Source organism: Perna viridis, chromosome 9 (genome assembly GCF_037379345.1).
Source record: "Perna viridis isolate PV_CMFRI_1.1 ecotype Kerala chromosome 9, ASM3737934v1, whole genome shotgun sequence".
Taxonomy (NCBI): Eukaryota; Metazoa; Mollusca; class Bivalvia; order Mytilida; family Mytilidae; genus Perna; species Perna viridis.
The window spans coordinates 40,678,247-40,705,330 of NC_142453.1; the positions used below are offsets into that span (position 1 = coordinate 40,678,247).

Sequence of the window (27,084 nt, forward strand, 5' to 3'; positions counted from 1 at the left end):
ACATCTAGACTCAATATTTATAAAACAGACATTTTAAGGATCACTTGAAACATACAGTATGTGTATAGCCAGAAAGCAAGTATCTTATTAAGTTTTTTTTATGATGGAGATATAATTATGAATATTAATGCTTCAAACTGATCTAAAAGAAACCATGAACCATTAGCATGGAAATGGAAACGTTGGCCACCTACTTCTATCTTGAAATATCTGGTATCTCAAAAAACCAGCTGTCTGTTCTAACAGTGCACATTTACATGTAAAAAAAACTAGGACTAAAAAAAAGGTTTGAAGACTGTTTGTTGTAAAATGATATAAAAACAGTAAGACAAAAAGACATATGAAAGTAAATCAATATGGCCTGGCTAGGTTGTATAAAATATCAGACCATGTTTGTTCTTATTTATATGAATTTTGCTCTTATTTGAACTATATGCACTCATAAATTGTTTTTGTATCTATAATATACAATTTAAACATATTGATGTCCTTGGATTATTCATGTATCATCATGCAATCTACTTCGATGTCTGAGTTGCATGTAATTATCTACATGTAATTCACACAATATTATTCTATGGTGTCCTATATGGGCCAAAACCACTTGTTGTAATGGAGTTGGAGCTAATAAAACTATTTGTATTTATATTGTACATGTATTCAGATAAAGATGTGTTTGAAGGTACATGTACTTCATGTGAAAGGCCTGCAGTTTCCAGTTATCAAGCTATCAATGTATGCATGTACATGTATTTTTAATTTGTTAAAATATATCAAATAACAGAAAAAGCACATGTACGTAAAAACAATAAAATGTTCCAGGGGGATACATGTATTATTAACATGACTACTACCCTTGAACTTTTGGACGAAAATAAATCTTCATTAATTATCTCACATAAAAATAATTGAAAACAAAAAACAAAAAAAGCAGGTATATGCTTACCTAAAGCAACAGCATCAGATGTAGAAACCAAGAAGGATCAAAGAAAGTAATATTAAAACATGGTATGAATGAGCCTATATGTCCGAAAACTTCATGCCTGAGCCAAAATGTCCATCAATATAATCCAGAAGAATTTAACTACCAGCCTCCCTAACAACTAAATTATCAGGGTTAAACACAGAATTACAGTAGTATTTACTGGGGAGATATGAATATTATTGCCATCAATTAACATTTATCATGGGTCATTATACACCTGGCGTACCTGAGATAAGGACCTGCTCTCTGATAATATCAGGGAAGACAACATATGGATCCACAGTAGGATATTGCAGTGTCATGTTAACTACTCACATACTTACATAGTTATACTGATTTGTATATTACCTATATATATTTAGAGATATACATGAAACAGGCAGCATGAACTACCTTTTGACAACCTGTTATTTTCAGTCTCATTAAAATTAGAATTCTCATTTGCTACAGTCTAAGTTTAGATCTGATTCTAATTAACCTGCGCTATTTGTAGAAAACTTAACTGTTATGGGTATGAGTCAATTAGAAATAGAAGAAAGAAAAAGTTCACATTTCCTCAGTTGTATGCTAAATGTAAATTTGGAAACATCTTGAATTCCACATTTTGAAAATTTGACATGATAACTATGATAAGATAGTATTGAAGAAACCTGAATGAAGCTTACCAGATAAATACATTGCAAAAATCAAGTTTTAGCAAAGTAGAAGAACTAAAACTGAATCTACCAAAAAAAAATCATAAATTTAATATATGAAGCAAAAACTCTACTCATTTCTATATAACTAAACAAGAGATATGTGTAAATACAGTAAATGGTTTGGTTGTTACTTTCTCTTTGTGTTGTGTGATTTGTTCTTCTATTGTCCTTTTGATGTTTTCAGCATTATTTTCAGGTCTGTACACAGGGTATGTGAGGGATGTCATAGCACCCCCTTTGAAAATAAACAAGCACTTTTAAACTTACTGTGACTATCAAAGACTACATTCAGTCGCAAGATCCCAAGATCCCTGACCTTTTAAATTAGCAACCCTACCTCAAAAATCACGAGAACGGGCCTGGTTTTATCTATGAATTTCCCCTTTGCCACTTTGTCCGAATCACTCCCAAGTCAATTTTACTTACATGGAATCTCTATCCAGTCCAGAAACCTGCACTTACTATATTTATCATCTTTTGTTTACAAATATTAAGACAAATATTTAGTCAAAAGTAGAATCTTAAGTAGCTGATGACAAAGGCTTATCAGGGCAGTAAAACTTGTCAGTCAACACACAGTACTGTCAAGAATGGACAATTTACATACCACTGTCAGGTGTCCTGGCATGTTCTGACAAGGGCAATTAGGGCAAAAGTTTCCAATAGGGGGTCCAGCACATCAAGACACTTGTTTTTATAGGGGTAATTAGTGCTGAATTTCCTACAGTGAGTCATAGGTCTAGCATGGCAGGACACATTCATTGACATGGATAGATATGCTATGATTTGCATAACATTGTCCCCTTTACAATCTTCCCAACAATCTACAACTAAATGGCTTCAACCAAAATTTAAATGATATGCAAAATGAACTTAAAGTCAAAAAGATTAAAAAAAAAAAACACCCATCAAGCATATATTTGCAGATCTAATGAAGGAAAACTGATTAAATTTTATAGAAACAATCGACTAATAACAAGAAGAAAACAATGAAAGCCATACCTTAATGTTCATCATTTATACAAATTGTGTAGATTTCCTACACCAAACTGACATGGTATCCACTTGACTTACATCTCCCAGGATAATTATACTGACAAACATCAAAGTCTCCCTGACCATTGGTCTTAATATATAATTACATGTACTATTACAGATAATTATTTATAATGACATGATATAATAGGGTGTCCTGGTTTATACAGAGTAATCTTTGATCCTATGATTCCCTGGTGAAGAGGGTGATTACCCTGTCTTCCTTGTTTAATCGAGGATGTAGATATACATGTACATTGATAGACTTGCTACAAGTTCCTCTTTATTACATGTAAATCCCACACCATTGCAGTTGTTCAACCTGCTCCCTACTTAAGCCAATAACAGTATATTGTGAGCCATCAGACAGGGGCATTCAATCTATACAGTCCATTATGAGCCATCAGACAGGGGCGTTCAATCTATACAGTCCATTGTGAGCCATCAGACAGGAGCGTTCAATCTATACAGTACATTGTAAGCCATCAGAGAGGGGCGTTCAATCTATACAGTACATTGTGAGCCATCAGACAGGGGCGTTCAATCTATACAGTACATTGTGAGCCATCAAATAGGGGCATTCAATCTATACAGTACATTGTGAGCCATCAGAGAGGGGCGTTCAATCTATACAGTCCATTGTGAGCCATTAGATAGGGGCATTCAATCTATACAGTACATGATTTTCTGATTAAATTTTTAGAGAAGCACTTGTCAATGATAATAATATCAAAAGCAGATTGAGTTTTGATATATTTGTACATGTATCATAAAATTGCATGTACCATATGATCTATCTAAAATAATTAAAATCAATTTGACCACAAAAATTCTCTATTAGAGGATATAAAGACATGAATGAATGACTTTCTTCACGTAAGCAGCTTTAAAATGAGTCTAAATATTTGTCAAATCAAAACTTTTTAGTAAAAAAAAAAGTAATAGGGAAATATTTACCAAAAATATTTTAATATAATTTTTATAGAAATTAAAAACTTCCCTACCTCCTTTGTGAAGAACTCCCAAAATCTGACCAGCTAATTTCAGTTCAGAATTTATGTTGGGTCAGAAGTAGGATGTCATATCTTTACTACAATGTCAATAAATTTTTGATTCTGGTTTAATTCACACCACAATTAAACTTTAAAGAAAACAATGATCTTCAGTCTCACATGGAATTTCGATAAATTCTTTAATTTGATCGATTCAATTGAAATTTAGATATAAATCAATTTCTCTAATATTGTTCAGTCCATTATTGGTAAAATTTATATTGTATTTTTTTTTTATGGATTTTTAAAATGAGAATTTAAACACTTTTAGATTGTAAATCAAATGTTTATCCCTTATAAGAACACTTTCTATAACAATGAATAATTGGCCTTCAACAACTACACATACCCAACAGGAAGAAAATAATGTACCAACTACAGAATTCAATTTTTAAACAAGAATTCCAGTTTAATTTCACTTACTATCAATTTCATATTTCCTCCTCCAGACTTTGACAAGATATGATCAAACTTCCAAAAATACTTAACTTTTTAAAAGCAATAATAAAAGAGATTAATGCCAACCTTTTCAGCAGATAAGTGCCACTTGGTGTGAAATTATAAAACAAATAACAAGATTTACTCAGATGGTGAAAAGAAAGTTTTACCACCTTTATGAGATAGAGAACTTGGGTGGTTTATAGAAGAAGGTGTTTAAATCTTATAAGCTTTGCCACCCGCCACCAAGTAAAATTAAAATGTATGTCAACAAAAACTTAATGAATTAAACAATGGTCCAGTGGACATCCTCCGACCACTTCAATTGACTCCTGAAAGGATTAGGGTGGGACAAAATATCATCATGTTATTCTAACACATGACACCGGCCATCAATATGACATTAGGGCCATAGTTACTTTAAGGATAATTGTTTTGTACCTGGTATCACAACCTATTATGGACAGGAAATATTCCTCTTTGTTGATACAGGTGAAAATAAAAACATTCATTGATTTCACATAAAATAATATTCAATCCAATATTAGGGGATATAGAAAAACTTGGCATGGACCTATGGTGTTTCAATTTAAGGCATTCTTATTTATTGCTCCTCATATAAACACAAAATTGAATTTTATCATAAAAGACATTTATGTTTATAAAAATCAAAGTCTCCTTCTGTTCATTTGATTTATGAGGAATGTTCACAAATTAAATCCTACTACCATTCCAAATGCAAGGCCCTTTTTTGGAACATCCTAAACAACATATTGACCACATCCATACTGAATTATTGCTGTTTAATCTTATCATTGAAGACTCCCTCATGGAAGAATAATTCTCTTTTATTACATTATAAACTACCTGTGCTATTTAGCAATATGTCTGACTCTGAAATCTTCTTCTAGCAGAAAGGTTTGTGTCAGACATTTAGAGGTCAAAGTCTCAGTAATTCTTTTATTTTTTAAATGGGGCAAAAATCTTTCACTGAAGTTAAATGTTCAGAAAATATTGCAGACTTGATTGAAGAAAAAATAGTAAATATAATACATTTTTTCAAAGACATTTTGAACCTTGAGCAGTCAATAAATGAAAAGTCCTGTAATCAATCCCTGAGGTTAAAGGTTATATGCAATTCTAACCTTGTGATCCTATATAAAAGTAAAGAAATCTATAAACTATATGGAATGAAATGTTATTCTAAATGATTTTATTTACATTATAGGTTATCTATTGGATACTATCCATTCATCTTTTTACCACAGTAAGGGATTTCATTATACTTTAATAAAAAAACATCCATACATCTTCCTTATTCTTCACATACCACACAGGATTGCATACATCTTGGTACAAAACATAGCTTCTACCTGATTTAACGGACAAAATTATTTTTCATTATGTTGTCTAATGGTATTTTGCTGTAATGGGCAGGCAACAGATGGCGATAAAATGCCTCATTTTGTGGTAATATCAATTTCTTGAATATCTTGTGACAGCTTGCCACAATGATCATTTGAGAAGTATTATTGAGAAGAAATAAAGCCTTTAAAATCTGATACGACTGCAGTTTGATTAACTTAAATAATGTTTAACACATAGGACTACAGCATAACTTTTGTTCATCAATGTCAATGGCCAGGAGTTATCAATTAAATATTTACTGAAGCCCCAATTTGCTGAATGTAAGAGTTTGAAACTTACAGCCTTATAACATAACCAAAGGGAGGGTTTTAGAAAAAGAATTGTAGAAATAACATCTCATGTGTTAAGAAAAGATCACCAACAGGATATATTGTATTAATCTTTTGTGATACCTGTTAGTGGTTGTGGTGTTGTGACATTTTGGCATATACTAGATCAGGTTGATTATATTTGCCGGTGTGAAAATTGGCGATTTTAAGAGCAAAAAGGTACACAAAATATTTTGGCATTAAGACAAGAGTAAATGTTTCACAGAATTTATTTTGATGTTTTTAGACAGGCTGCTAAAATATGCCAAAATTAGCACCCCATAAAAATTACCCACTATCGGGTACTTAGAGCTCAGTACAACAGAAATTTGTTGGACAAAATGTACATAAATACCATATTAACTACTGAATAATAATAAAAAAAACATAAGGAAAGAAAAATAAAAGTCATCCTTAAAAAACTTAATCAAAACCATGTAGGAAGCAAACAACAATCAAGTCTAATCAGGAAATAAAAAAAAGAAAATCTCTTACTCATGGTAACTTTGACACATCTGAATTATCACTTTGAGCTATTTCAGTTCTAATGTATTATATAGTCATGAAGACTTCCAATTTTGTTCTGTTTGATATCAAAGCAGCAAAAAAAAAAGAACAACTTCGAAGTACCAGTACCTGTGCCCTCATTTTCTCAAAAACAACATCCTGCATCATGGTACCACAGACCAAATCTTCCATTGCCAGTCTTCACGTACCCAACATGGATTAGTACCTAATTACCACATCCTTACATAACCCACTTAATCCATTCTAATCCTCTCATACCACTGTATTCCCTATACAGTTTCCAGCAATACCATCAGTTAAATAAAAGTCTTCAGTAAGCATCAAATGGTATAAATTTAATTGTGATTCAGAGTCTGACTACCGAGTATTGATTCAATGAATCACAAGGAGTTTCCTGATACTTCTCAAGTACTTGAATTAATGATTCATTACACCAATTAGTATGTATTTAGACCAATTGACAACATGAACATTTTAGTCCCAAGGAGATTCCTGGAAATTGTCTCTAATTGACCATGAAAACCAAGATATGCTTCATTGGATTATAATAATAAGGACTTCAATGTAGAATTGAATTAACATAGTCTCCATAGGGACTACTATGAAGATATGATCAACTATCATAATCATAATAAAGAAACTGTGGGTACCTCATAAAATAAGTCTCAGGATATGTATGTTAAAAATCTCTTTTAGAGTAAAGACTTGGAAAGACTTTGGTATCTTTTCAGGCTTAACAGCAACAGAAATATGAAAAATAATAATGGCAAGAGTTGAAGAGCTATCATGAACCCTGAAACACTACATCAATTGCAAATGAGACCATGGAAGTATGTCGAGATAAAGTACTTCCATGACGTGAACAATATTCCTTACAACCAGACATATTCTGAAGTCTAATGACTTCACTGACAATACAGCCTGTTTTAACCATACATATGTCTATACAGAATAAATCAGTCCAGTGATGGTTTAGTTTAGATAGGTTTAGTCCAGTAAAGGTTTAGTTTCGACAGGTTAATGTAGGTACTTAATTACTGTATGTTCCCCTCATTAACGCTTCTTCTAGTTTTGTTTAACTGTTTACTGTTTCAAAATGTTCTATTCAAATCAAAATACCAAATAACATTAACTATTGATTATAGAGAGAAAAACAGCTATTTTGTGTACATCATTTCATTTGAATACCTCATTTTACAATAAATTATCAAACATTCAAACAAATATATTGCTTAAATATATACCTTACCGATTTACTGAATTCATAACCATCCAATTATTCCTACATAAATGTCTAAATGTACAGAACAAACACAGAAAAATTTCAGTCCTTTTCCATCTAATACTGTTTCAGTTTCCAATCAATAATCTGATAAAGCTTTTATATGATCCTGACTTTCAAATCTTCAGGATGCTTTTTTGCAAGCATCTGATGAAAAGTCCTGAGAATGCCTATTATTTTTACGCTTTATTGGAATTTTCACTGAAGCCTTCAGGCATCAAATATTTTATCAATAGAATTGAAGACATGTGAATAGAACTAATTCATTTCTATGGTATTAAGCCTGAATTAATTACAAAGGATTTGATTGAATCAGCATTAAAATTCATGTAATTACCTGAATAAGAACAAAACTACAGATCTTCATGCAATGCTTCAATGGAACACAATCAAGAAATAGTTCATCTCTGTTGATAGAGTGACATTTTGACATCAAAAAGAATTCTAAATTTTGCTGTAGAACATTTTGTTTCATAGAGTTCTGGCATGTTGAATGGTTATACAATACTTTCTTCCAAAACATTTTTTTTCAATTTACTAAGGTCTATAAATTAAATATCATTCATAAGCTTCATGTACATAGTTCTGCCTAATGTAGCTAGACAATTAAAGCATGCCTTGCAGAGAAAACATGATTTGATTGATTCTATCCTTACTGTCTTAAAACTGAAAAGCTCATCATAGACCATAAAACACATACAGTACTTCCTACCATAGACCTGAGACAACACACAACTAGTATAATTAGCTTAAATCAAGGTAACAAATTTCTTGTAAATCTAGAGAATGGGGGCAAATAAAATCATGTAATATGATACATTTATGTATTTTTTACTGAGAAAAATCAATCATTTTCTAATTTTATGGCTATTTGATTATTTTTGTTTCCATGGATACTTTTGAAAGTATTAAGACAAATTTGCAAATATCTTTTTATTCCTTTCATGTAATATTATGTTTAAAAATCTTATAGCCTGCAATGACATTGGAGCCTCAGTTTATGCCTTTAACTCTACTAGCCAAAACCATAAATCTTATCATTACTTCCAATATCAAGCAGCAAATTTTACGAAGTTTTCCTTTTAATAGCTATTCTCGAGCTTCTGGCTAGATTGGTGACAGTGGACTCTAGACCTAAATAATGTTAAAAAATTCTTTTCCTTTTACCTATTATGTGTATTTTACATGCTAACTTTACTGGCATGTCTTTACTAAAATCGAAGCTATATTGTTTACGTAAAATTAACTTTTATAAGTCAGATAATCCTTTGAATATTTAACAGTCCACAAACTGTACATTACATGTGAAATTACATAACATTAGCCCATGTAGATTCCTCCTTTATTTTAATGCTTTCAATCTACCATTCATTTGTACAGAAATCTAAACCGCTCAAATACTGAACGATAGTTTCTAGACTGACCCTTTAAATACAGCTGTTATAACAACCAAGTGCATAAATTCAAAGTCAATACTTCTATTACAAACTTTGATATTAAACTTTTAACAGTTCTATAACAGCCTTTAATATCCAAACAATGCAATATTCTAGAAATTCAATAAGCCCATCTGTCACATTAAAACTTCAAAAGATTTTAACTCTACATATAAAAGAACCGTTGCACATATTTAAAAGGTTCACAAATGTTAACCTCTGCAGCTTAATAACACCATGAGGTCTTTAGAACTTTGAAAGAGATGTCAGTTGTCCTAACAGGACTTTTCATCAAAGACCCGCCATATATTGTTATAAAGAAAACAACATTCAACCTTGTCATCTTACATGAAACCTAAACTAATTGTGGGAACTTTTGGCTACACAAACAATACTTTATCAGCTGGTTCTTGAGACCAATGATGCCCTATTATCCTAAAGCACCTGCCCAGTAGGCTAATTAAGGTAAACATCAAAGTCCCTCTCACCTGTAACAATACTAAGGTAACAGGAACTAACTACTTCTGGTCAATGGTCAAGTAATACCACCAGCATGATATTGACATGGAAACTGATATCTTAAGAGGGTAGCATGGAAAATGATATCTAAAGACGGTAGGATGGAAACAACTCTCAAGTACATGTATTGGAGCACTATATGTCTAGCAAGATTAGTATATCTCTATAGCATTTCTATCAATTCTAAATCCATACTCAAGACTGCTACTACTATTTATGGAAGGTAGGCTTAGCTCAGTGATTGAAATATCTAATTAAAAAATGTTAAAAATCTTCAATGCCTCCTTCACAGTTTATTTATATCTGACTCACAAATGCTTTTCCTAATTTTATTTTTCACTACTAACCTAAAGAAGTGAAAATTTAAATTTTAGCAACAAGGCATTTATTTGAAAAAATAAAAATAGCAGAATATAATTTATTTTAATATCAAGTCATATCAACTGACACAATAATTGCTACAATCAGATCAAAATTTAACTCACCACAAAAAATGCAGATACTTTGACTAGATAATGTTGGTTATCATTTAGCTATCAGTTCTAATAAGTGGCAATTACATATCATATCATAAAATAAGCAAATTAATATGTAATGTTGACATACCTGGGCATAATCCACTTGTTTGTCATCCTCCGGACAACGAAATACTCCTGTGCTGCAAGGGAAAAATAAATTATAATTAGAATAACACAAATCAAGTTTGATGAATCAATATAGGTATTGTTCCAGTAGCTTAACTGAATCCAATGCTGTAAGCTAAGTATTACATTATCATATGTCACTCAACGTAGCGTCAACAATATGTGTAACAGTAGTCTATCTCCTACAATATAATGTTTACAAACATACGATAACGATGTGAATATGTAATAGGACTATGACAATCCCATCAGTATCAATTGTATTTACCCAAACATGATACTACAGCCACACGACTGTAATTTAGTCTCCATGAGTTTATACAGAGCTTTGTCAAAAGCTGCCGTGAAACACTGTGGCGACAAGCAGGATAAAAATCCTTTGTCACTTAGTGTTTTTGTTCCGAGTTAACAGAACCAAAAACCGTTCAGAAACTTAAAACAAAAGAATCAAGCATGTTCCTACAACATAAAGATATTCCTTACAACCCAGTTTTTTCTACCATAAAAATCAGATTTGATTTAAAGAGGTGATAGAAAGATAAAACAAGGGAAAAGTCTGTCGATTCATGTTCAGCCAACAAGTTTAAATGTAATATTCATTAAGTAAAACAATGAAGTCATTGACAGAAGGGAAAAGTCTTTATATGTAAAAACAAAACAAGAAATCTATCACTGATGAAAGAAAATGAACTGTTTCAAAGTGATTAAAATAGATATTAGTTTTTTTCAAAATAAAATGAAAATTTTATATACTTCATGTAAAAACAGAGCACAAACTTACTAATAGGTTAAATATAGTACTAAAATCAACAAAGAAAGTTGCTTTTTATTGAAAAGATGCCAAAATTTACTTAGCAGACTATATTGATAAAAAAAGTCTTTAAATAGTCGCTGACTCTAACTGAGCTTATTATATCTATATATAGTCCTTGAAAATTTGTGAAGAGGGTATAAATATGAATCTTATGAAATTTTATATCTTGTAAGATAGCAAATAATGTTATCACAAGAAAATACTTCATAATAAGAAACTTAAAATCAAATGAAAGTCAATAAAATAATGTTTAGAAGGGATGAAACATATATACCCCCAAATGTTGTTTCACACATGAGGGCCACATCGTTTGCAGAGGGTATAAATATAACATGATGCACAACTTGAGCTTGGTATAGTAGCTGACAGCTCATCAACAAAAGAAAAAACTGACTTACATTGGTTCCTTAGAATGTTTGATTAACTTCAGGCTAGCTTTAATGAGTTCTTCCCTTCCTATAGCAGGTAGATCTTGAGCACTGACCAGACCAGGCATTATATTGTTACTGATGACACCCATTGTCACAGAATATATCCCCAAGAGTCAGGAGAAAAAATTCTAACAAAGTTATCTTAGTGACAAATTAAATACCCACACTTTCCACCAAATACAAATTCATTTAAATTTAAAACTTTGTCAACAACATTACTGGGCAGATGGACTGACAGATGTAACTCTTCCTTAAATCTGATTGGTCAATTATGAACCTGGTCAAAATTTTACACATGCGAGGCACATGGTACTGTATACCTTCATATTGTAGCTGCATATTTTTAATAGCAGATCAAAGTGAACATTTGTATCCCGTTCAAATATGTTCATTGGCCACGCGCCTTTACAGTTATCCATTGTAATAGGATGACTATATCGGCATGATAAGATCAATACATCTAATAAGCTTCAATAGTATAGCACAAAAGGTTTTTGAAATCCTCAAATTCTATTCAAATTTATATGCTATCATGAAAATGGGCTGGAAATTATAATTTTAGAGCGGTATTCATAAGCTGATGTTTTATGGTAATTATTTCAGTTGAATGAAGAGTTTTTTGTTCTTGGGTGAACGCAGATGGGTTTATATTATAAATCTGTCCGTTAGAGGTCACAATATTTAATTACATTTTACCCTGAAATTACCCATTTTGGAATTTATAATTCTAGGGAATTAACTTATTTTGGTCTTTTCAAATTTCACAGTAAAAAATCTTTATAAACACAATGATTCAGCAGTAAATTGACCCAAATTAAATAATCTCGTAATGAAGTTGTAATTGCAAACCATTTAAAATAATAGGGGGAAATAAAAATTCTTACCTTTATTTTGCAGTTTTACTTTTTAAAAAAAATTAGATATGAAATCATACTAGCAAAAATAATCATTAATCAATTCAAGAAGCTAACAAATAATATGTACTAACAACATAAACAAAACAATAAAAAAAAAATTCCCTAAAAATGTCACTATAAAAATGTATCTACCTTTCCACTTTGTCTTTCAACATGTTAAATGTTTGATGTGATTGGAAATGATCACTAGAGTTCAATAGATCACATGTTTTTTTAATCTGTAAATTGATGTCTTGGTCTACTGATAACAATCTATACAATTTTTATCTTTTATGTAAGAAACCAGTAATAAAGAAATCAACTACTACTGACCAATAAAAGGATAAACTATTACCATGATATTGTACAAGGACCCTTAGGCGAGGGACTGGTCCAAATCTATTCATAGGTATCATATCAATTTATTTAAATAAGATGTTGAGGACCCAAGGGAAAATATACCACAAGTCTTCTATTCAATCCACATAAACATAAATACCCAGCTATGGTCCCGTGGTCAAACTTGTCAAATCATTAACTGATAAAAGACATAATCAACATTCAGTGCTTCAACACAATTAGAAAATAGGCTAATATTGCAATGCTAAAAATAATAAATATCTAGATTCTAATCCCCTCCCGACCCAATTTTTTCACCCTTCACAAAAATTAGAAAAAAAAAATTTTTCCCAATTTAGTTCAATTTCTTCCAATGTGACAGCATTTTTCAATTAAATACCAATAGATAAAAAATAAAAAATAAAATTCAACCACTGCCCACCCTAATTTTAATTTTGAAAAATGTTGAATAAGAATCTAGGAACTATTTTGACAAAAATGTTTGAATATTGGTTCAATATTTTTTTAGTTAAAGATAACAATAAACAGAGTAAAGCAGCTACTAGATCTACTATTTCCATTGGTGATGCAGGTAAAAGGTCAAATAAAATTTCACAATGTATCTGCCATTGGTATCTAAATAAAATTTCATGATGTCTCTACCGTTGGTAATTTAAATAATATTTTCTGACTCCTTACAGATATGCATATCTAAGATGCTCATGAGTGTCTTATAAGACTGAAAAATTAGAGAAATTTTACTTTGCTGGGAAATAGTTCAGTTCAAAGCTGTTCATCATAACCTCATCCAAGAAAGTTCTGGAGATGTAGGCCACTTTATGGAACATTGGTATTAATGATTATAGAATTAATCAGGCATCTGTTGAGGAAGTTTATTGGTCCATCAAGTCTGATACTTAACTAACCAACTATCAATTTTCATCAAAATTAACTTCATGCCAGCAATTAGTTCTGACATGACTATCAATATTATAATGACTTAAATTGGCTAAAATGACGTTCTAAAAGGCTTAAAATCACAACTGAAAGGTTCCTGTGGTACTTGATATGAATTGTAGGCAGTCTGTAATGGCAGATTGATGGGAAATCTATATGTTTGTTTATTCTAAAATTTATGGTTATAATCTAATATGTGATGTTGAAATTTTACAGACTTGCTATAGAAACCAAGGACTCATATTCAAGTCTAACCTAGAATTTTCTAAAGAAGCACTTGTAAATTACGTAATGCAGAGTCTGCAGTTACTATAAATGCTGATTAAACCACAATATTTCTACAATCCTTTCATGGGCACCTGTTTCTATCAACAGGTGATTATTTGGTAGTAACCAGGCATAAATAGAAGCAAATGGTTCTTGTTCCCTTTTAATCTCAGTAATATTTTATATTACCTGCTATTTACAGGTATGCTCGTTAAATCCAAATGTTGCAAAGATTAAATTGATGGGACATCCTATAAACTGGTGATTTTGAAAATAATGATAATAGGTGTAATCTTTTACGGAAAAGTAAACTCGTATTCACCAAATGTTACGGATATCAAACAGAGGAACACCTTATAAAATGGAAGTCTTGGCTGTAACGACTAGGAACAGTATCATTATCACACCTAGATTATACCTTTACCTGATGATTACCTTGTAGGAGATAGGATGTAGTCAATTATCATAAGAATCTGACTGGTAGGGAGGGTGACATTTATATCTCAACATATGGTAGAGTTCCCTGTCAATGACCCAATTGTGGTTATATGTTGTAAAAATACCAATATTGGAATTTGGGAGTTCCATTTAAGGGATAGTTAAAAATTTTATTCAAAGAACTACTCTATCAATGCAATTTCATTCCTCAATACTCATTAGGATTGAAACAAGTCAGAAAATAGCTTGCATAAGTACTTGGAATCAGACTGCAAACTTTTTCCAACTGCGATCAAACAAGTCATAATTTGTTCTATTTGTCATTTGTCATTTGAAATCCTACCCCTCCATGTTCGGAAAACTATGGACCCATACCTGTTACAGATACATTAAATTGTATATCAATTTCCCTTTTATATATGACTTCATGGTCTATTGTCTGTAGTGCTTGCCAAGCCACAAAAACACAACACTTCGATTAAAACAAAGCAAACACAATGACTTTAACCATTAGTAAACATTTCTCAGTACAATCCTATAGATCCCACAATAATGTGAAGTTTACCAGCTGCTACTGTAATAAATGGGGAAGTGACCCTTAGGACAGGTGATTCATATCTATCTTTTTTTTATGTTCACTAAAGCTTAGAATATCATTTGTAAGACATTTTCAACAGATAATCAAACAGACAGACAGACAAACAGAGCAGTTATTATAGGGCATTAAATAGTGTGGCCCTAATTAATCATGTGTTTCAATTATTCTGAATTTTGATCTTTCAGTTTTCTATAGGTCCTGCCTTGAGGATATAGACAACTTCTTCATTGTAGATAATTAATAATACAAACAAAAATTTTACTTATTTATTTAAACTTTTTTGTTCAATGACTTCTTTAACAAATTGTGTGTCATAAAAAGAGATTGTACAAACAAAATGTTTGCTCAACCATACCATAAAAGGTTAAAAGTCAACAGAGCCCACACATAAATGTCATAATGTCTTCTACTCAGCTTACCAATTCCATTGGCACTTGTACAAATTTATGAAAGTATGAATGAAACTTTATAAAAAAAAATCAGTCCCAAATAATTGATTAATATAACAGAATTGATTGGCTGATTTGGTCTACAGAATCATAACTTTATCACATTGGTAATGTGTGACATTACTGATATGACAATAAACAAGCTTTATAATGAAATTCTGTTATGAACCAAGGGGTTCAAATTGAGTTTAAAATGAATGTTTTGCAGAGCCTGGCTTGATATAACTGAAAAGGTGGAATCCTGAACATGACAGGGCCTGGCTTGAAACGACTGAAGAGGTGGAACCCTGAACTGTTGGGGCAAGTATGGGCACATCATTCATGCTTGATGCAGCCCTGAATTTTGATTGCAATAAAATATTTGACACAGGATAAGAATTTGACCAGAATTCAAGTGGTACCTCTATAATCCCAAAATACTTTTTCAGTTAATAAGAGAAAATACTCCTTTACTTTTCAAAGGAAAACAATGACAAAGGAAACATTGACAATGAACTATTTCCACAAATTCCAAATATAAAATCTTCTTTCCACCTTTTTGCGCTTTATGTTTAATGGGGATGAAGCCAAAATCTAAAAAAAAAAAAAAAAATACAGAGCCCTCTGCCGTGTCCCTAGGAACGATGTGTTAAAATTTCAAAAAGTTTCACAGAAGTTATTATAAATAAATGAAAGTAAAGGGATGCTAACAGCATGATAATATCATATTTCCACAATTTATTTGGTGGTCAAATAAAAATTACTTCTGAAAATATTCTTAACAATTTCAGAGAAAATATATTCTTATGATTGGAGGAAGACATGGAAGTTAAATATATTCTCAGGCTTGAGAAATTTTTAAGTTTTGTAATGCCTTGGTGAAAATGAATAGAATTTGTTTCATTTAAACTAAAAATTGCACTCACAAACCCATTCAAAAACAAAAACGAAACAAGAGGTTGCATGCTACATGATGCTAAGAATACCCCTACTGAACCCTTTCATTCAAACTCAGGACAGGAAACATGGTGCAAGTCACCATGCAAAAGCAATATACCAAATATCTAAGCATTCTCTCCAATAGAAACCAAGATATCTGCACAGAAAAGTGCATAACGGATAAAAGGACAAACGGACTGACAGACAAGGTGATTCCAATATAGCCCCTACTCAATGAGATGGGTATAGTAAGATTAATATAAGTAAAGAATAAGAAAATATTTTTTAAAAAGTTATGTATTACCTTGTATATCACTGACCTAATGATTTATCATGATAACTTTAGTTCCTCTAATGTAACCATATCACATTGTCCTCAGTAAAATTTTAAAATATTTGGCAAAACTACAACTATTTCTGAATCACATTATTGTTATATCAGTCTGGGGACTAAGAAAATAGTTTCTATAAAAAGTTCAAGATCTGATCTTTAAAACTAACAATATTCATATCAATCAATTTCAATTACAATGTACTTGTGCTGCTATGTGTTAAAGAAGAAATCAAAAAACACTCAAGCAGATTAAAATGAGAAAGTCCATGCCTGACATGATATGTTGGTACTGAAAAGTTCAAAAACAAGAGGATCTGACATTTGATCTTCTACAAATATACCCTTGATATCAATCATTAGCTTTAAAGTACTAGTCTAATGCAACATTCTGTGTAATGAGGAATTTCATAGGACAAAGTCCTAAATTTCAGGATTGACTGCTGCATGTTTGTTTACGACTGCGCAGAATTATTTCATAGGACTTTAATTTTTATTTTTACAGACAATTTTGACTGTTGCATTAGAATGGAGATAACCATACTGTTTTTGCAGATTTGTTGACACAATTCTAGATTTGACTGTGGTGAATATCCATCTGTGTTGCCAGTAAACTCAATTTGCCTCCATCATATCCATGATTGATGCCTCCAAATCTTCAAATACAATAGATTTATCTCTTAAATATCAATGTGACTTCAGTAAAAAACTTGTCTTGCAATGATTTGCAACTCTTTACTGCACTACATGGGTTTCAAAAGGCCAAAAGGTCTATTTACTCAAGTCGTACGAAAAATTCTCATTAAGTCAAATCTTTTACCAAACTGAATAGATTTTCACACTTTTTACCCACAATGCTTTGTATATTTGATTATACATTCAGTGGTCTTGCAGCTTAGATATAATTTACATTAACAATTCATTTAAGACCATTGATAGAACAAAGGTTGAGCCATGTACCAAAATGACATTCATTTAATCAAAAAAAAAAACTAAATGTACCTAGCAAGCACCTGCTACAAGTGGAAGTAGTTCATACTGATTGTAACCAGTAAAATTTATGTAAATTTAATGCCAAAAAAGGCATGTAGCCACAGAGGTTGAACTTAGATATATGTATTTATAAGAATAACACAAATAATGAAACTTACATTGATTTTAAGTCTCAGTCTCATTAACAATCTGGTAGGTAAAAAAGACCAGACATGGGGCATCATCACTCTCATGCTACTGATTTAGTCTAAGATTTGCAAACTTATTTTTCAATACACAATTTATTTTATTAACATGCCTGTACAAAAATTTTTGTCAAAAGAGACCAGTGAGATTTTTAAATTTTTTTACATACAGTTTCAAAACTCAAATGCATTTTACCAGTGTCTTATAAAATGTTATACTTCACATTCAATTGACAAGCATCACAGCAGGTTAACAAGTAACAGATGATAAAGTCTATGTAGAAAATCCTACTGCTGACTAAATCCTGCATATTTAACTGGTATTTCTACAGTATTTTAATTACTTATACTGCAGTGTTCATTCTTTTCCTTTTGTATCATGCATATCAGGATAAGCAGGGTTAGATCCAGACACTTGAAAAGGAGGGGTGCCAGCCAGGGTTCATAAAATAAGGGGGTGCTAGGACATTATTTGCCATTTTTTTGGTCAATTTTACACATGAAAATAACAAATTTTCCAATAAAAAGGAGGGGTGCCAATCCCCTGTATCTTCCCCCTGAATCTCACACTATTTAAGCTACATACATGTACAATTAAAAGTTAACAGATAATATACTCTTCTAAAATGTATGAAAAGGAATTTCATTCAGGCCTTAATAAGTTCCATTCTCCATATAATTGTACATGTACTGGAGGATGGGTAAAATACTGCAAAACCATTCTAGGCCAGTAATTTAACTTTGCTGCTATTTACTTCTGCCATGAATATGCTGTCTAACATCTATTCCACAAGAAAGGGACTTATCTGCACATTTTACCTTCACAAATTTAGAGGAAACAAGTGGCTTTCTTTAATTCAGGACATTTGAGCAAACTATAGAAAACCTATGACAGACCAACAAGACCTAAAATTTATCGCTGTCAAATAACCAATGATCAAATGTCAAATTGAAACACAGTAGTATTATAAATCCATAAAAAAGAGAATTCAACCTGTCTTATTTGACCTACCAAGGTCACCAAGGTTACATAAGACAGGTGATCTTTATAGACAGGTTAATTGAACATAGAATGCACTACTTAAGGATATTTATTTTTGAATACATGTGGTCACCAAGACAGGTTTGTGTAACAGAATCAGGGATTGCGAGAGAAGGCTTGCTGATTAAGTGCCAAATATTTTCTTTTCAAAAAGTATTTTTACTTTTCTGAAAAAAAAAAAAAAACACACTTTAGAACCAGGAGGGCTGTCTGAGTCTTGAAGTAGATAAAGTTTAAACTTTGAAATGAAAGAAATAAAAAAAAATTTTTTAAATCAACAAAAACTCAGTGTTATTTCTTTTGAGACCATCCAACGGAAGTACCCCCTATCAAACAGAGGAAATTAACCTTGCTTAAGGTTATCAAATAATAAATTTCATTTAAAAAGGAAGCATAAGATTACCTCTAGGACTATAAGATGTCAAAATATTTATAAAAGCTTCAAAATGATTAAAAGAAATGAGACAGGAAGTTTCCATTGCTCAACAAAGAGCAGGAAAGGTTGATGAACCACCTGTAATACTCTGTCATATTGAACCTGATAAAGAAGTTTAATTTGGAGTAATGGGTTTAAAATGTGGATTGTATTTTTTGTCTCTTTAAAGTTTTGATTAAGATTTAAATCACAGTTTCAATACAAAAATGCATTATATCCAAAGAACAGGAAATTGATATACTTTTTATTTGCACTTCTGGAACAAACTAATACTTCACAAGGGGAGTCTAAAAGATATGACACAAAGCTAATACAAAGTAATAGCAAATGAATAATGGAAGAATACCCATAGATTAACTAGATGCAAAATCAAGGTCAAAATAAAGGTAAAAATATGTATGATTTTACACAATAAGATACACAAGTCAACAATACTGTTAACAAGGCATAATTTGAATCTCAGGCCAAAAAAAAAGTATGTCTGTTTCCTGCTACCCTACCTACCCTAGTTTTTCATGCTTAATCTAAACATTTTTAGCCATTTTGGCTCAAGCACCATTAAATTATAGATTGTTTCCCCATTAACTCAATGTTAAATGTTTTTTGAAAAATAAAATAATTTCCTACCTACCTATCCAATCTTTTTCTTGCTAGTAGCAGGAAACAAGACTTTTTTTTTGGGCCTTTGATCATTTTGAACTTAAATACAATAATTTATAAAGTAAATCAAACTGACCATAACATAGATGGTGGGTCATGCCAAACTGACTTAGGGGATTAGTATTTTTTGCCTACAGCGATCTTACTAACCTACCCCTGCATGATGGCATAACTACTCACTTGATAGAGTGTTTCAACTACTATAATGGGTCTTTTTACAGTCTTGAATACCTTTTGGGTCCCTCACAACCTTTTCTTCATAGATTCTGTTAAGTATGTCTGGCTGTTAGTAGCCGGGTAGTAAATACCCAACAGATGTCAGTGGCAGAGCCCAGCCTTCAGGATATCTGACCGAAAAACTCAGAGTTTACACGATCAGTAACTGATCATCTATCATCTTGATTACGCTTTGTAGTCTCCCACAGAGGGTAATTACTTCATTAGTAGGAGATGACCTCTACATATCTTCACCCAAATGTGTGAATTTTGTGAAACTCAAAAATAAAATAATTGAAACCAAAACACAATATTAATCTGATTAAGTGATTAATTCTCTTATAACTTGATATCCTTGATATGTATCAAGTCAAAACTTTTAACCCTCATAATTTAAATTTTTGCCATTATTTAAAAGATTATCTTAGAGAACTTTGGACCAAAATAAAAGCAGGTGAAATATTTACCTCACACAATGAAATACCAATTAGGATAGTAAAACTGTACAATTGTTAAGTGACATGCAATGAAGTCTAGACAATCCAAATTTGCTGATTTAATGGTTTTTATAACAAAAAGATTTTTCTATCTTTAATCTGAAACACCACTCCTGTTTACATTAATGTTTATCATACTATGTTAATAGTAAGGGTAGATACATTTACACAGGGAGTATCTTCTTTTCCATTCCAGTATCCTTTGATTACAGCACTGCAGAAGGAATGACGGAAATGCCAAGTTCATGCTCAAGTAATCAGTCTGGAATCAAGTGTTGGGTACAAAAGAATGCAAACTATATTTACTGTAAGTACTACCCTCCTCCTTTCTATATAGCAAAGTATGATGTTCAATGCTGAGAAATTAGAGAATAAGTTAAGTTGAAATATATAAAGGAGGATTTGAAATACCACAAAGTTGACCAACTAATGGATAGACCGGAGACCTAATGGACATCAATAATCCTACCATCCTGCTCTATTTCCTTCACGGGGGTGAAGAAATGTTTCCATCATTTGACATTTGCTTTTTGAGGGTTTCACAGTATTCAGGGAAGGAATGACCTGCCAATTCAGGGACATGATGACTAGTATCATTCCCTTTGCAAGCTAAATACATACCCCAAAAGACGCCTCAATCAAATCTACATAGATCTATTTTTCAATGTCAACAATATGCGACTTGATATGGATTTCAAATAAAAATATACAAATCGTAATTAGCCCACTTATAAGTTTATCCATTTTATTTTATAGATGTGATTTTCATTAAGCATTCATTTCTAAACTCAACAGAACAAACATTATACATAAAACAAACATAATACATTAGTTAAAGGTCCTTTTAAAAGCCATAATTACTATTTTATAGATGCAAAATACAGATATATGGGATTGTCGATTTTCTATAATCCAACTTCAAATGACTTCCATGTAAGACATTTTCAGCTAGTTTTTGTGGGTTTCAGATTTATTCAGGCCCACTTTATTTTAAGTACCCAATTATGAAAACTTCCCTAAGCTTATGTGTTGTGAAGAGATGATTTTTGGAATAGGAGTGATTGTAAAAAAGATTTAGATTTGAAATTTGCATTCAGGGCTGTACCCATTTTCTTTCAATTTCTATAAACTACAAGGTTTCAAATCTGAGAAATATTTCATAAATTTGTTCATATAAATTCAAAATTAACAGAATTCTACAATGAACCTATGATACTAACAAGTTTCCAGAGCAAGCAAAGAACATTTCAATGTTTTTCTTCTTGTAATCCTTCATGTCCATGCTGAGCATTGCTCACCTGTAATTACCTGTCAATTACCCAGGTGTTAACCTGATCCAATGGATTATGGTCAATTAATTAATCTCTTTAATATTCTGAAAGTATGATATTGAAATGCAGCTTTAAGTGGATTATACATGGAATGGCACCATAATGTCACATTCAGTTCCTTCCTGGCTTGTGTTTGCATATTAGTAGTGTAGATTTAGAAAAAAGTACCATTTTGATCAAAACCCTATGTTGTGATCAAATGTTGAATGTCACCCTCAGGTGTGACACTTTAAAAACATATCTGTTGCTTGTACATGTACTTGCATAATGCATATTCCCACTAAGTATTACACTGTTACATTCATCATGTTATCTCTATATATATAATATTGTCAGCACATCACCATAATAAGCTACATTTCAGCTGTCTCTTAAATGCCACTACTGAAATATGATCAAGCCTGAGTCAAGGAGAACCTAATTAAGACATAGGAATATTCTTCTAATTTATATATTATCACAAAGGAAATCAGAAACAGTGAGATGTCAGCTCGGAATATTAGTCATGGACAAATTCTATAGATATTATAGCTTATTTTTGGGGTACACATATGCAATAAGCCATAATCCTATGAATGCTTATTTCAAGAATTTAATACATACAGTATATAAGATATACCCCCTTAAAAGTGACAGACAGAAGCATTACAGTATAATTTGTTGTCTGACATGACTACCTATGTTGTAGGTAAGTACATTGCATCATATACTTTATTTGGACACCTATTTATGGTGTGTACCTGAGAAAGTGACAGGTACATCACAAGAATTTATATAATTAACATGCCTGATGTGTTTTGTGCATTAGGAGCAGACATATAAATATTGTCTGATTTATAATGTGTGTATTGTGTATAATAAGAAATGAGGGTCCAACCTTTTGCCCAAACTATAAACAAAATAAACAATATTTTCAATCAAAATGGGGATGTCCTGCCCTTAATCCCTTTTGTAATTCAGTGTCCAGGGCTGTTTTCTGATTTGGTAGCCAAACCAGAAAACAGTTCCAAAAATCCTTTAAAGGGATTAGCAACATCTTACCTCTGGCTCTGAAACTCCGAAACCTCAAAGAGAACTATATGTAATGTGCTATTTGATGTTATTTTAGACCACATATGTAGCCACCAAAAATAGAGATGGCTGAATCAGAATAAAAACAGTGAAAACCCTTTTATCAAAACTTAAGTAATATGAAACTATGATTATTTTAATTTATAAGCATACGTTGAATTTCAAAAGCAGACGAAATCAATATAGGATTGTCGAGTTTTACCTGAGAAATTCTTGCAAACAGCTCTCACAAAATGTGTGACAACACGTTGTAATCTTCACTGGATATCTCATCGGCAAGCCACACAATGAACAAAAACATCGCTTGCTCAATTTATCCACAAAAAACTCGGTGTATCCTGGCATCGTGCTCCAACTTCTGGATCTGTCATAACACTTAACTTCCGATGACGTTTATTTGTGGGCGTGACGAAGGAACACGTGCGTGTCAAGTCTACTTTCACTTTGTTATTATCGAAGGTGTTTGAAATTGTTACGTAATATTTAATCTTTTTAATTCAATAATCAATTGATTGGAAAATTGTACACATATTGATTCGTATAATATAAAGTGGGAGTAAGTAAAATATGTATCATCAAACACGAGAACAACCACGCACATACATTGAACTGCAACGCAATCGGTTCCAATGCACAACTTCATTACTTCCGGGGAAAGTAAATTTCTATATATTTTTAAAATTTTCTATAGAATGCAGAGTTCAAAAGTAGCATCGGGAAGTTTCAATTCATTTTTTTTTTAATTAACTATACAAGGATAAAATTATTCATTTAAACATATTAATTTACACCTAGTCCATCACCTCTTTTAAGAGCTGTTGAAAATATGTAACAGGTTTGAAGTCATAGAATGATTATTATTTTATGTTCCTTTAGAGCTTCTGTATTCTCTCTAAATTGTCGGTTTATATATTTAATGTTCTTATCGAAAATTCCGTTACAGCGAAAATTCTCCCGAACTTCTGTGTTTTTTCTGTATATATACCATTGTGATATAGATAGTTTTATCGGAAGAAATCTTATATATAGAGCAATATCAAATATGATATATGCTTTTCAGGCTGCATATCAGCCCCTGTGTCCCATCTGAGTCGTTTATTTATTGCATACTAAATATAAAACATGTGTTCAACTTGGTTTTTAATTTTCCGGTGTCTATAATTGAAGCACATTTTAGATAATTACGGTTTATTGTATTGGGTTTGGGTTCTTGCTTATCTAGTTCGGATGAATTAAGGCAATGACAATCATTTGCCAAGGTACATCTCACGAGCAAATGTCTCATATAACATTCGTAAAGCACTAATGTTTTGAATTTAATATTTTGAACTAATAGTATCGCTCTAATGTTCGTTGTATATACTGTACGTTCAGAATTAAGAAGTTACTTATCCTAACTTACATGGCCATTGCTGCTTTTGTTGGAGACCCCGGATGTTCCTTTACAGATTTATTATAAAGAGTGCATTTTGTTCCCATTCATTACCAGTTTCCCATCGAAATAAGCGTTTACTATACTGGATACGATAGAACTGTTGTGCGTGAAAAAAAAACTGGGACATAAAATCACTTTAAAATCGTAATGCTATGTTTACATTTCATCAAACGATCTGAGAAAATTAAAAAACACATTTTAGAAACCAAGGAAATATGGCGGGCCAATAGATATGTATTGAATTGTGGACTAAATAAAGTTTTTTCATTGATAATTAAGATGAACGTAGAAAGCGACAACAAAAATCATCATAAAATAATCAAGACGAGAAATGCCACCTTTGATATAACATCTAAGATCTCCTGTTCTAAAATTAACTCTTTAATTATGTTTATCGTCGGTTTTTGTCATATTTAAATCTGTTAACTATAAAGAGCATGAACATACTACAACAACAGAGCATTGAAAACTTCTAGTATTCTGTTGTGGTGTATCATAAAATGCAATCATGATTATACATGTATAATGCATTACTAAGTACAAACCAAGGCCAGCTACTATATACTTTTGTATTTTTTACCGATATATATATGTTAGCGGCAATAAGCAAAATCAGGCATTAAGCCTAAAGCCTAGTCAATAAGCTATTGACTAGTCAATTACTAATTGCTTTAAAAAATCAGGCTTTAGGTTACAGACCACCAATTCAACCAATGAGCATTTGGAACGTACGCAAAAATAGTCCTACGCAGAAATTACCCCTGTTCCTCATAGTGCTGTGAAAAAAGTTCTCATCTTATTTAAAACATTTAAACAGTTTCTGAAAGGAAACACATTTCTGTGCATTTTATAGGTGCATTTTGCTTCTTGTGATGTGAAGCCTAATCTCCATAATAATTTTTAAATATACCCCTATCTTGTGAAAACACTGGGATTTCCCATGCTATTTATAGACCCTTCACTTCCGGTGACCAGTACTGCACTGCAAGTCTGCTAACCCCACATGCCATTCTGAGGATTGTGAGCTGACATATGTAGAATCATGCTGATATATAGTCCTCTGCAGGTTAAAGTTAAGGTAAAGTCCAGAGAAGCCATTGAATATTGTGAAATTAGCATAGAAGCCTATGAGAAGTGGAATTAGTGGTTTCTAGCCTTTAGGCTTATTCCCTGAAATGATAGTGGTCATAATCTACTTATTTCCTAGGCAATAATAAATAATGAAAGAAAGAAAACATTGCATTTTAATCTTTTAAAAAAATATGCATTTAAAAGACATGACTAACACATTATCCTTTTTCAAAAGTAAGCAATTTTTTACAGGTAGACGAACATGGTCTCAGTAGAATAGCCACCAAGTACGGGGAGCTGAAAGGGAAATACTGTTCAAATGAATTCAGTGTGTGTAAAAAGACATTGCTTAGTGGGAATGATACTAGTCGTGAAACATCTCTAAGTGTTAGAGAGGCTGCAAATAAACAATCAATTTCCGGTGGCCAGGGTTTCCAACGTTGTAGCTGCACGACAAAATGCAACACAAACAGATGTAAATGCAGGAAAATGGGAAAGTTATGTAACAGCAGATGCCATTCTTCCAACACATGTGACAATAAGTGACAAAATCACTAGCCTTATATATTTCTGTATTATAATGTAAATGTGTTCAATTGTCAATAATTTAAATTCATGAGCTTTGGTTTATTTTAAAAGGCCAAAATTAAAGAAAAAATATGCACCAGGCAATAGGCCTAATGCCTGCCTCTTTTTTTTTCAGTCATTAGGCTTATTTCCTAGTCTTTAAGCTTAAAGCCTAACACATTTCAGTCAATAAGGTTATTGACTAGTCAATAGCTTATTGCCTAGGCTTTAGGCTTAATGCCTGATTTTGCTTATTGCCGCTAACATATATACTATATTCGATACTGAATTTCATTGCTACGAATCACTGACACCAAAGACGTATTTCTACGGTCGACAGGTATATATTTCTCCTACTTATACGTAGGTTTTATGGGGACAATCCAGTTGTTTGGATTTTCATACTAATAAAATTCTAATTCTGATTCTGATTCTTACTTACAGCGAGCCTTTTTCAATATAGATTAAGGCTAACTACGTCAAATTATGATTATCTTACCCATATCAGGCACGGATTCGCATGAACGTACCTGGCGTACACCCACTAAAGTTGGTGAAAAAAGCATTATTGCATGGAACCTAGATCTTTCACGTATATTGTCTTGATTAGCCTCACTTGGCCTTTTATTTACACCCCATCCTGAAATCCTTGATCGACCCCTGTATGTCTGATAGAAGGCATAAATAACACGAAGTACTGTTGTGCCGAGAATAGAATGGACCTTTCACCCTATGCAGTTGTGAATTGTCGAAAGTAGGAACTTTATATATATACTCACTGTCGACAGT

At 31.9% G+C, this 27,084-nt stretch overlaps 2 protein-coding genes across 7 annotated transcripts in view; one reads left to right on the top strand and one right to left on the bottom strand.

The window, feature by feature from the left end:
- Positions 1-23,627, bottom strand: part of LOC148608515 (TNF receptor-associated factor 4-like) — a 37,609-nt gene extending 13,982 nt beyond the window's left edge. The window contains exons 1-2 of one of the 4 annotated variants that reach the window (XM_088544592.1): positions 23,425-23,627; positions 10,316-10,367 (exon numbers count right to left, since the gene is read on the bottom strand). In XM_088544592.1, coding sequence (XP_088400718.1) covers positions 10,316-10,367; positions 23,425-23,567 — 195 coding nt within the window. In that variant the 5' untranslated portion in view covers positions 23,568-23,627. Of the gene's footprint in view, positions 1-2,685; positions 2,813-6,580; positions 6,729-7,721; positions 7,858-10,315; positions 10,368-23,424 lie in introns of those variants that run through there. The other 3 variants (XM_088544596.1, XM_088544593.1, XM_088544595.1) reach the window with 3 other exon arrangements.
- On the top strand, positions 20,894-26,720 carry LOC148608516 (uncharacterized). Of its 3 annotated transcripts, XM_088544598.1 has the most exons (3): positions 20,947-21,127; positions 21,692-21,753; positions 25,981-26,720. In XM_088544598.1, the coding sequence occupies exons 1-3, from the start codon at positions 21,046-21,048 to the stop codon at positions 26,272-26,274; spliced, it is 438 nt and encodes a 145-aa protein (XP_088400724.1). In that variant the 5' UTR covers positions 20,947-21,045; the 3' UTR covers positions 26,275-26,720. The 3 variants fall into 3 exon arrangements, 1 of the variants encoding a protein (XP_088400724.1); XR_015915051.1 differs by lacking the exon at positions 21,692-21,753 and having other exon boundaries at positions 20,894-21,127; XR_015915053.1 differs by lacking the exons at positions 20,947-21,127; positions 21,692-21,753 and adding an exon at positions 23,628-23,778.
- The last annotated feature ends 364 nt before the right edge of the window (positions 26,721-27,084 follow it).

What these genes read in the sequence shown, in the direction of transcription:
- LOC148608516 (XM_088544598.1), top strand. Translation starts at nt 21,046, where the DNA reads ATGACGGAAATGCCAAGTTCATGCTCAAGTAATCAGTCTGGAATCAAG. An exon ending in GAATGCAAACTATATTTACT is followed by an intron (nt 21,128 to 21,691) that starts GTAAGTACTACC and finishes ACTATTTTATAG; the next exon opens with ATGCAAAATACAGATATATG. An exon ending in CAACTTCAAATGACTTCCAT is followed by an intron (nt 21,754 to 25,980) that starts GTAAGACATTTT and finishes AATTTTTTACAG; the next exon opens with GTAGACGAACATGGTCTCAG.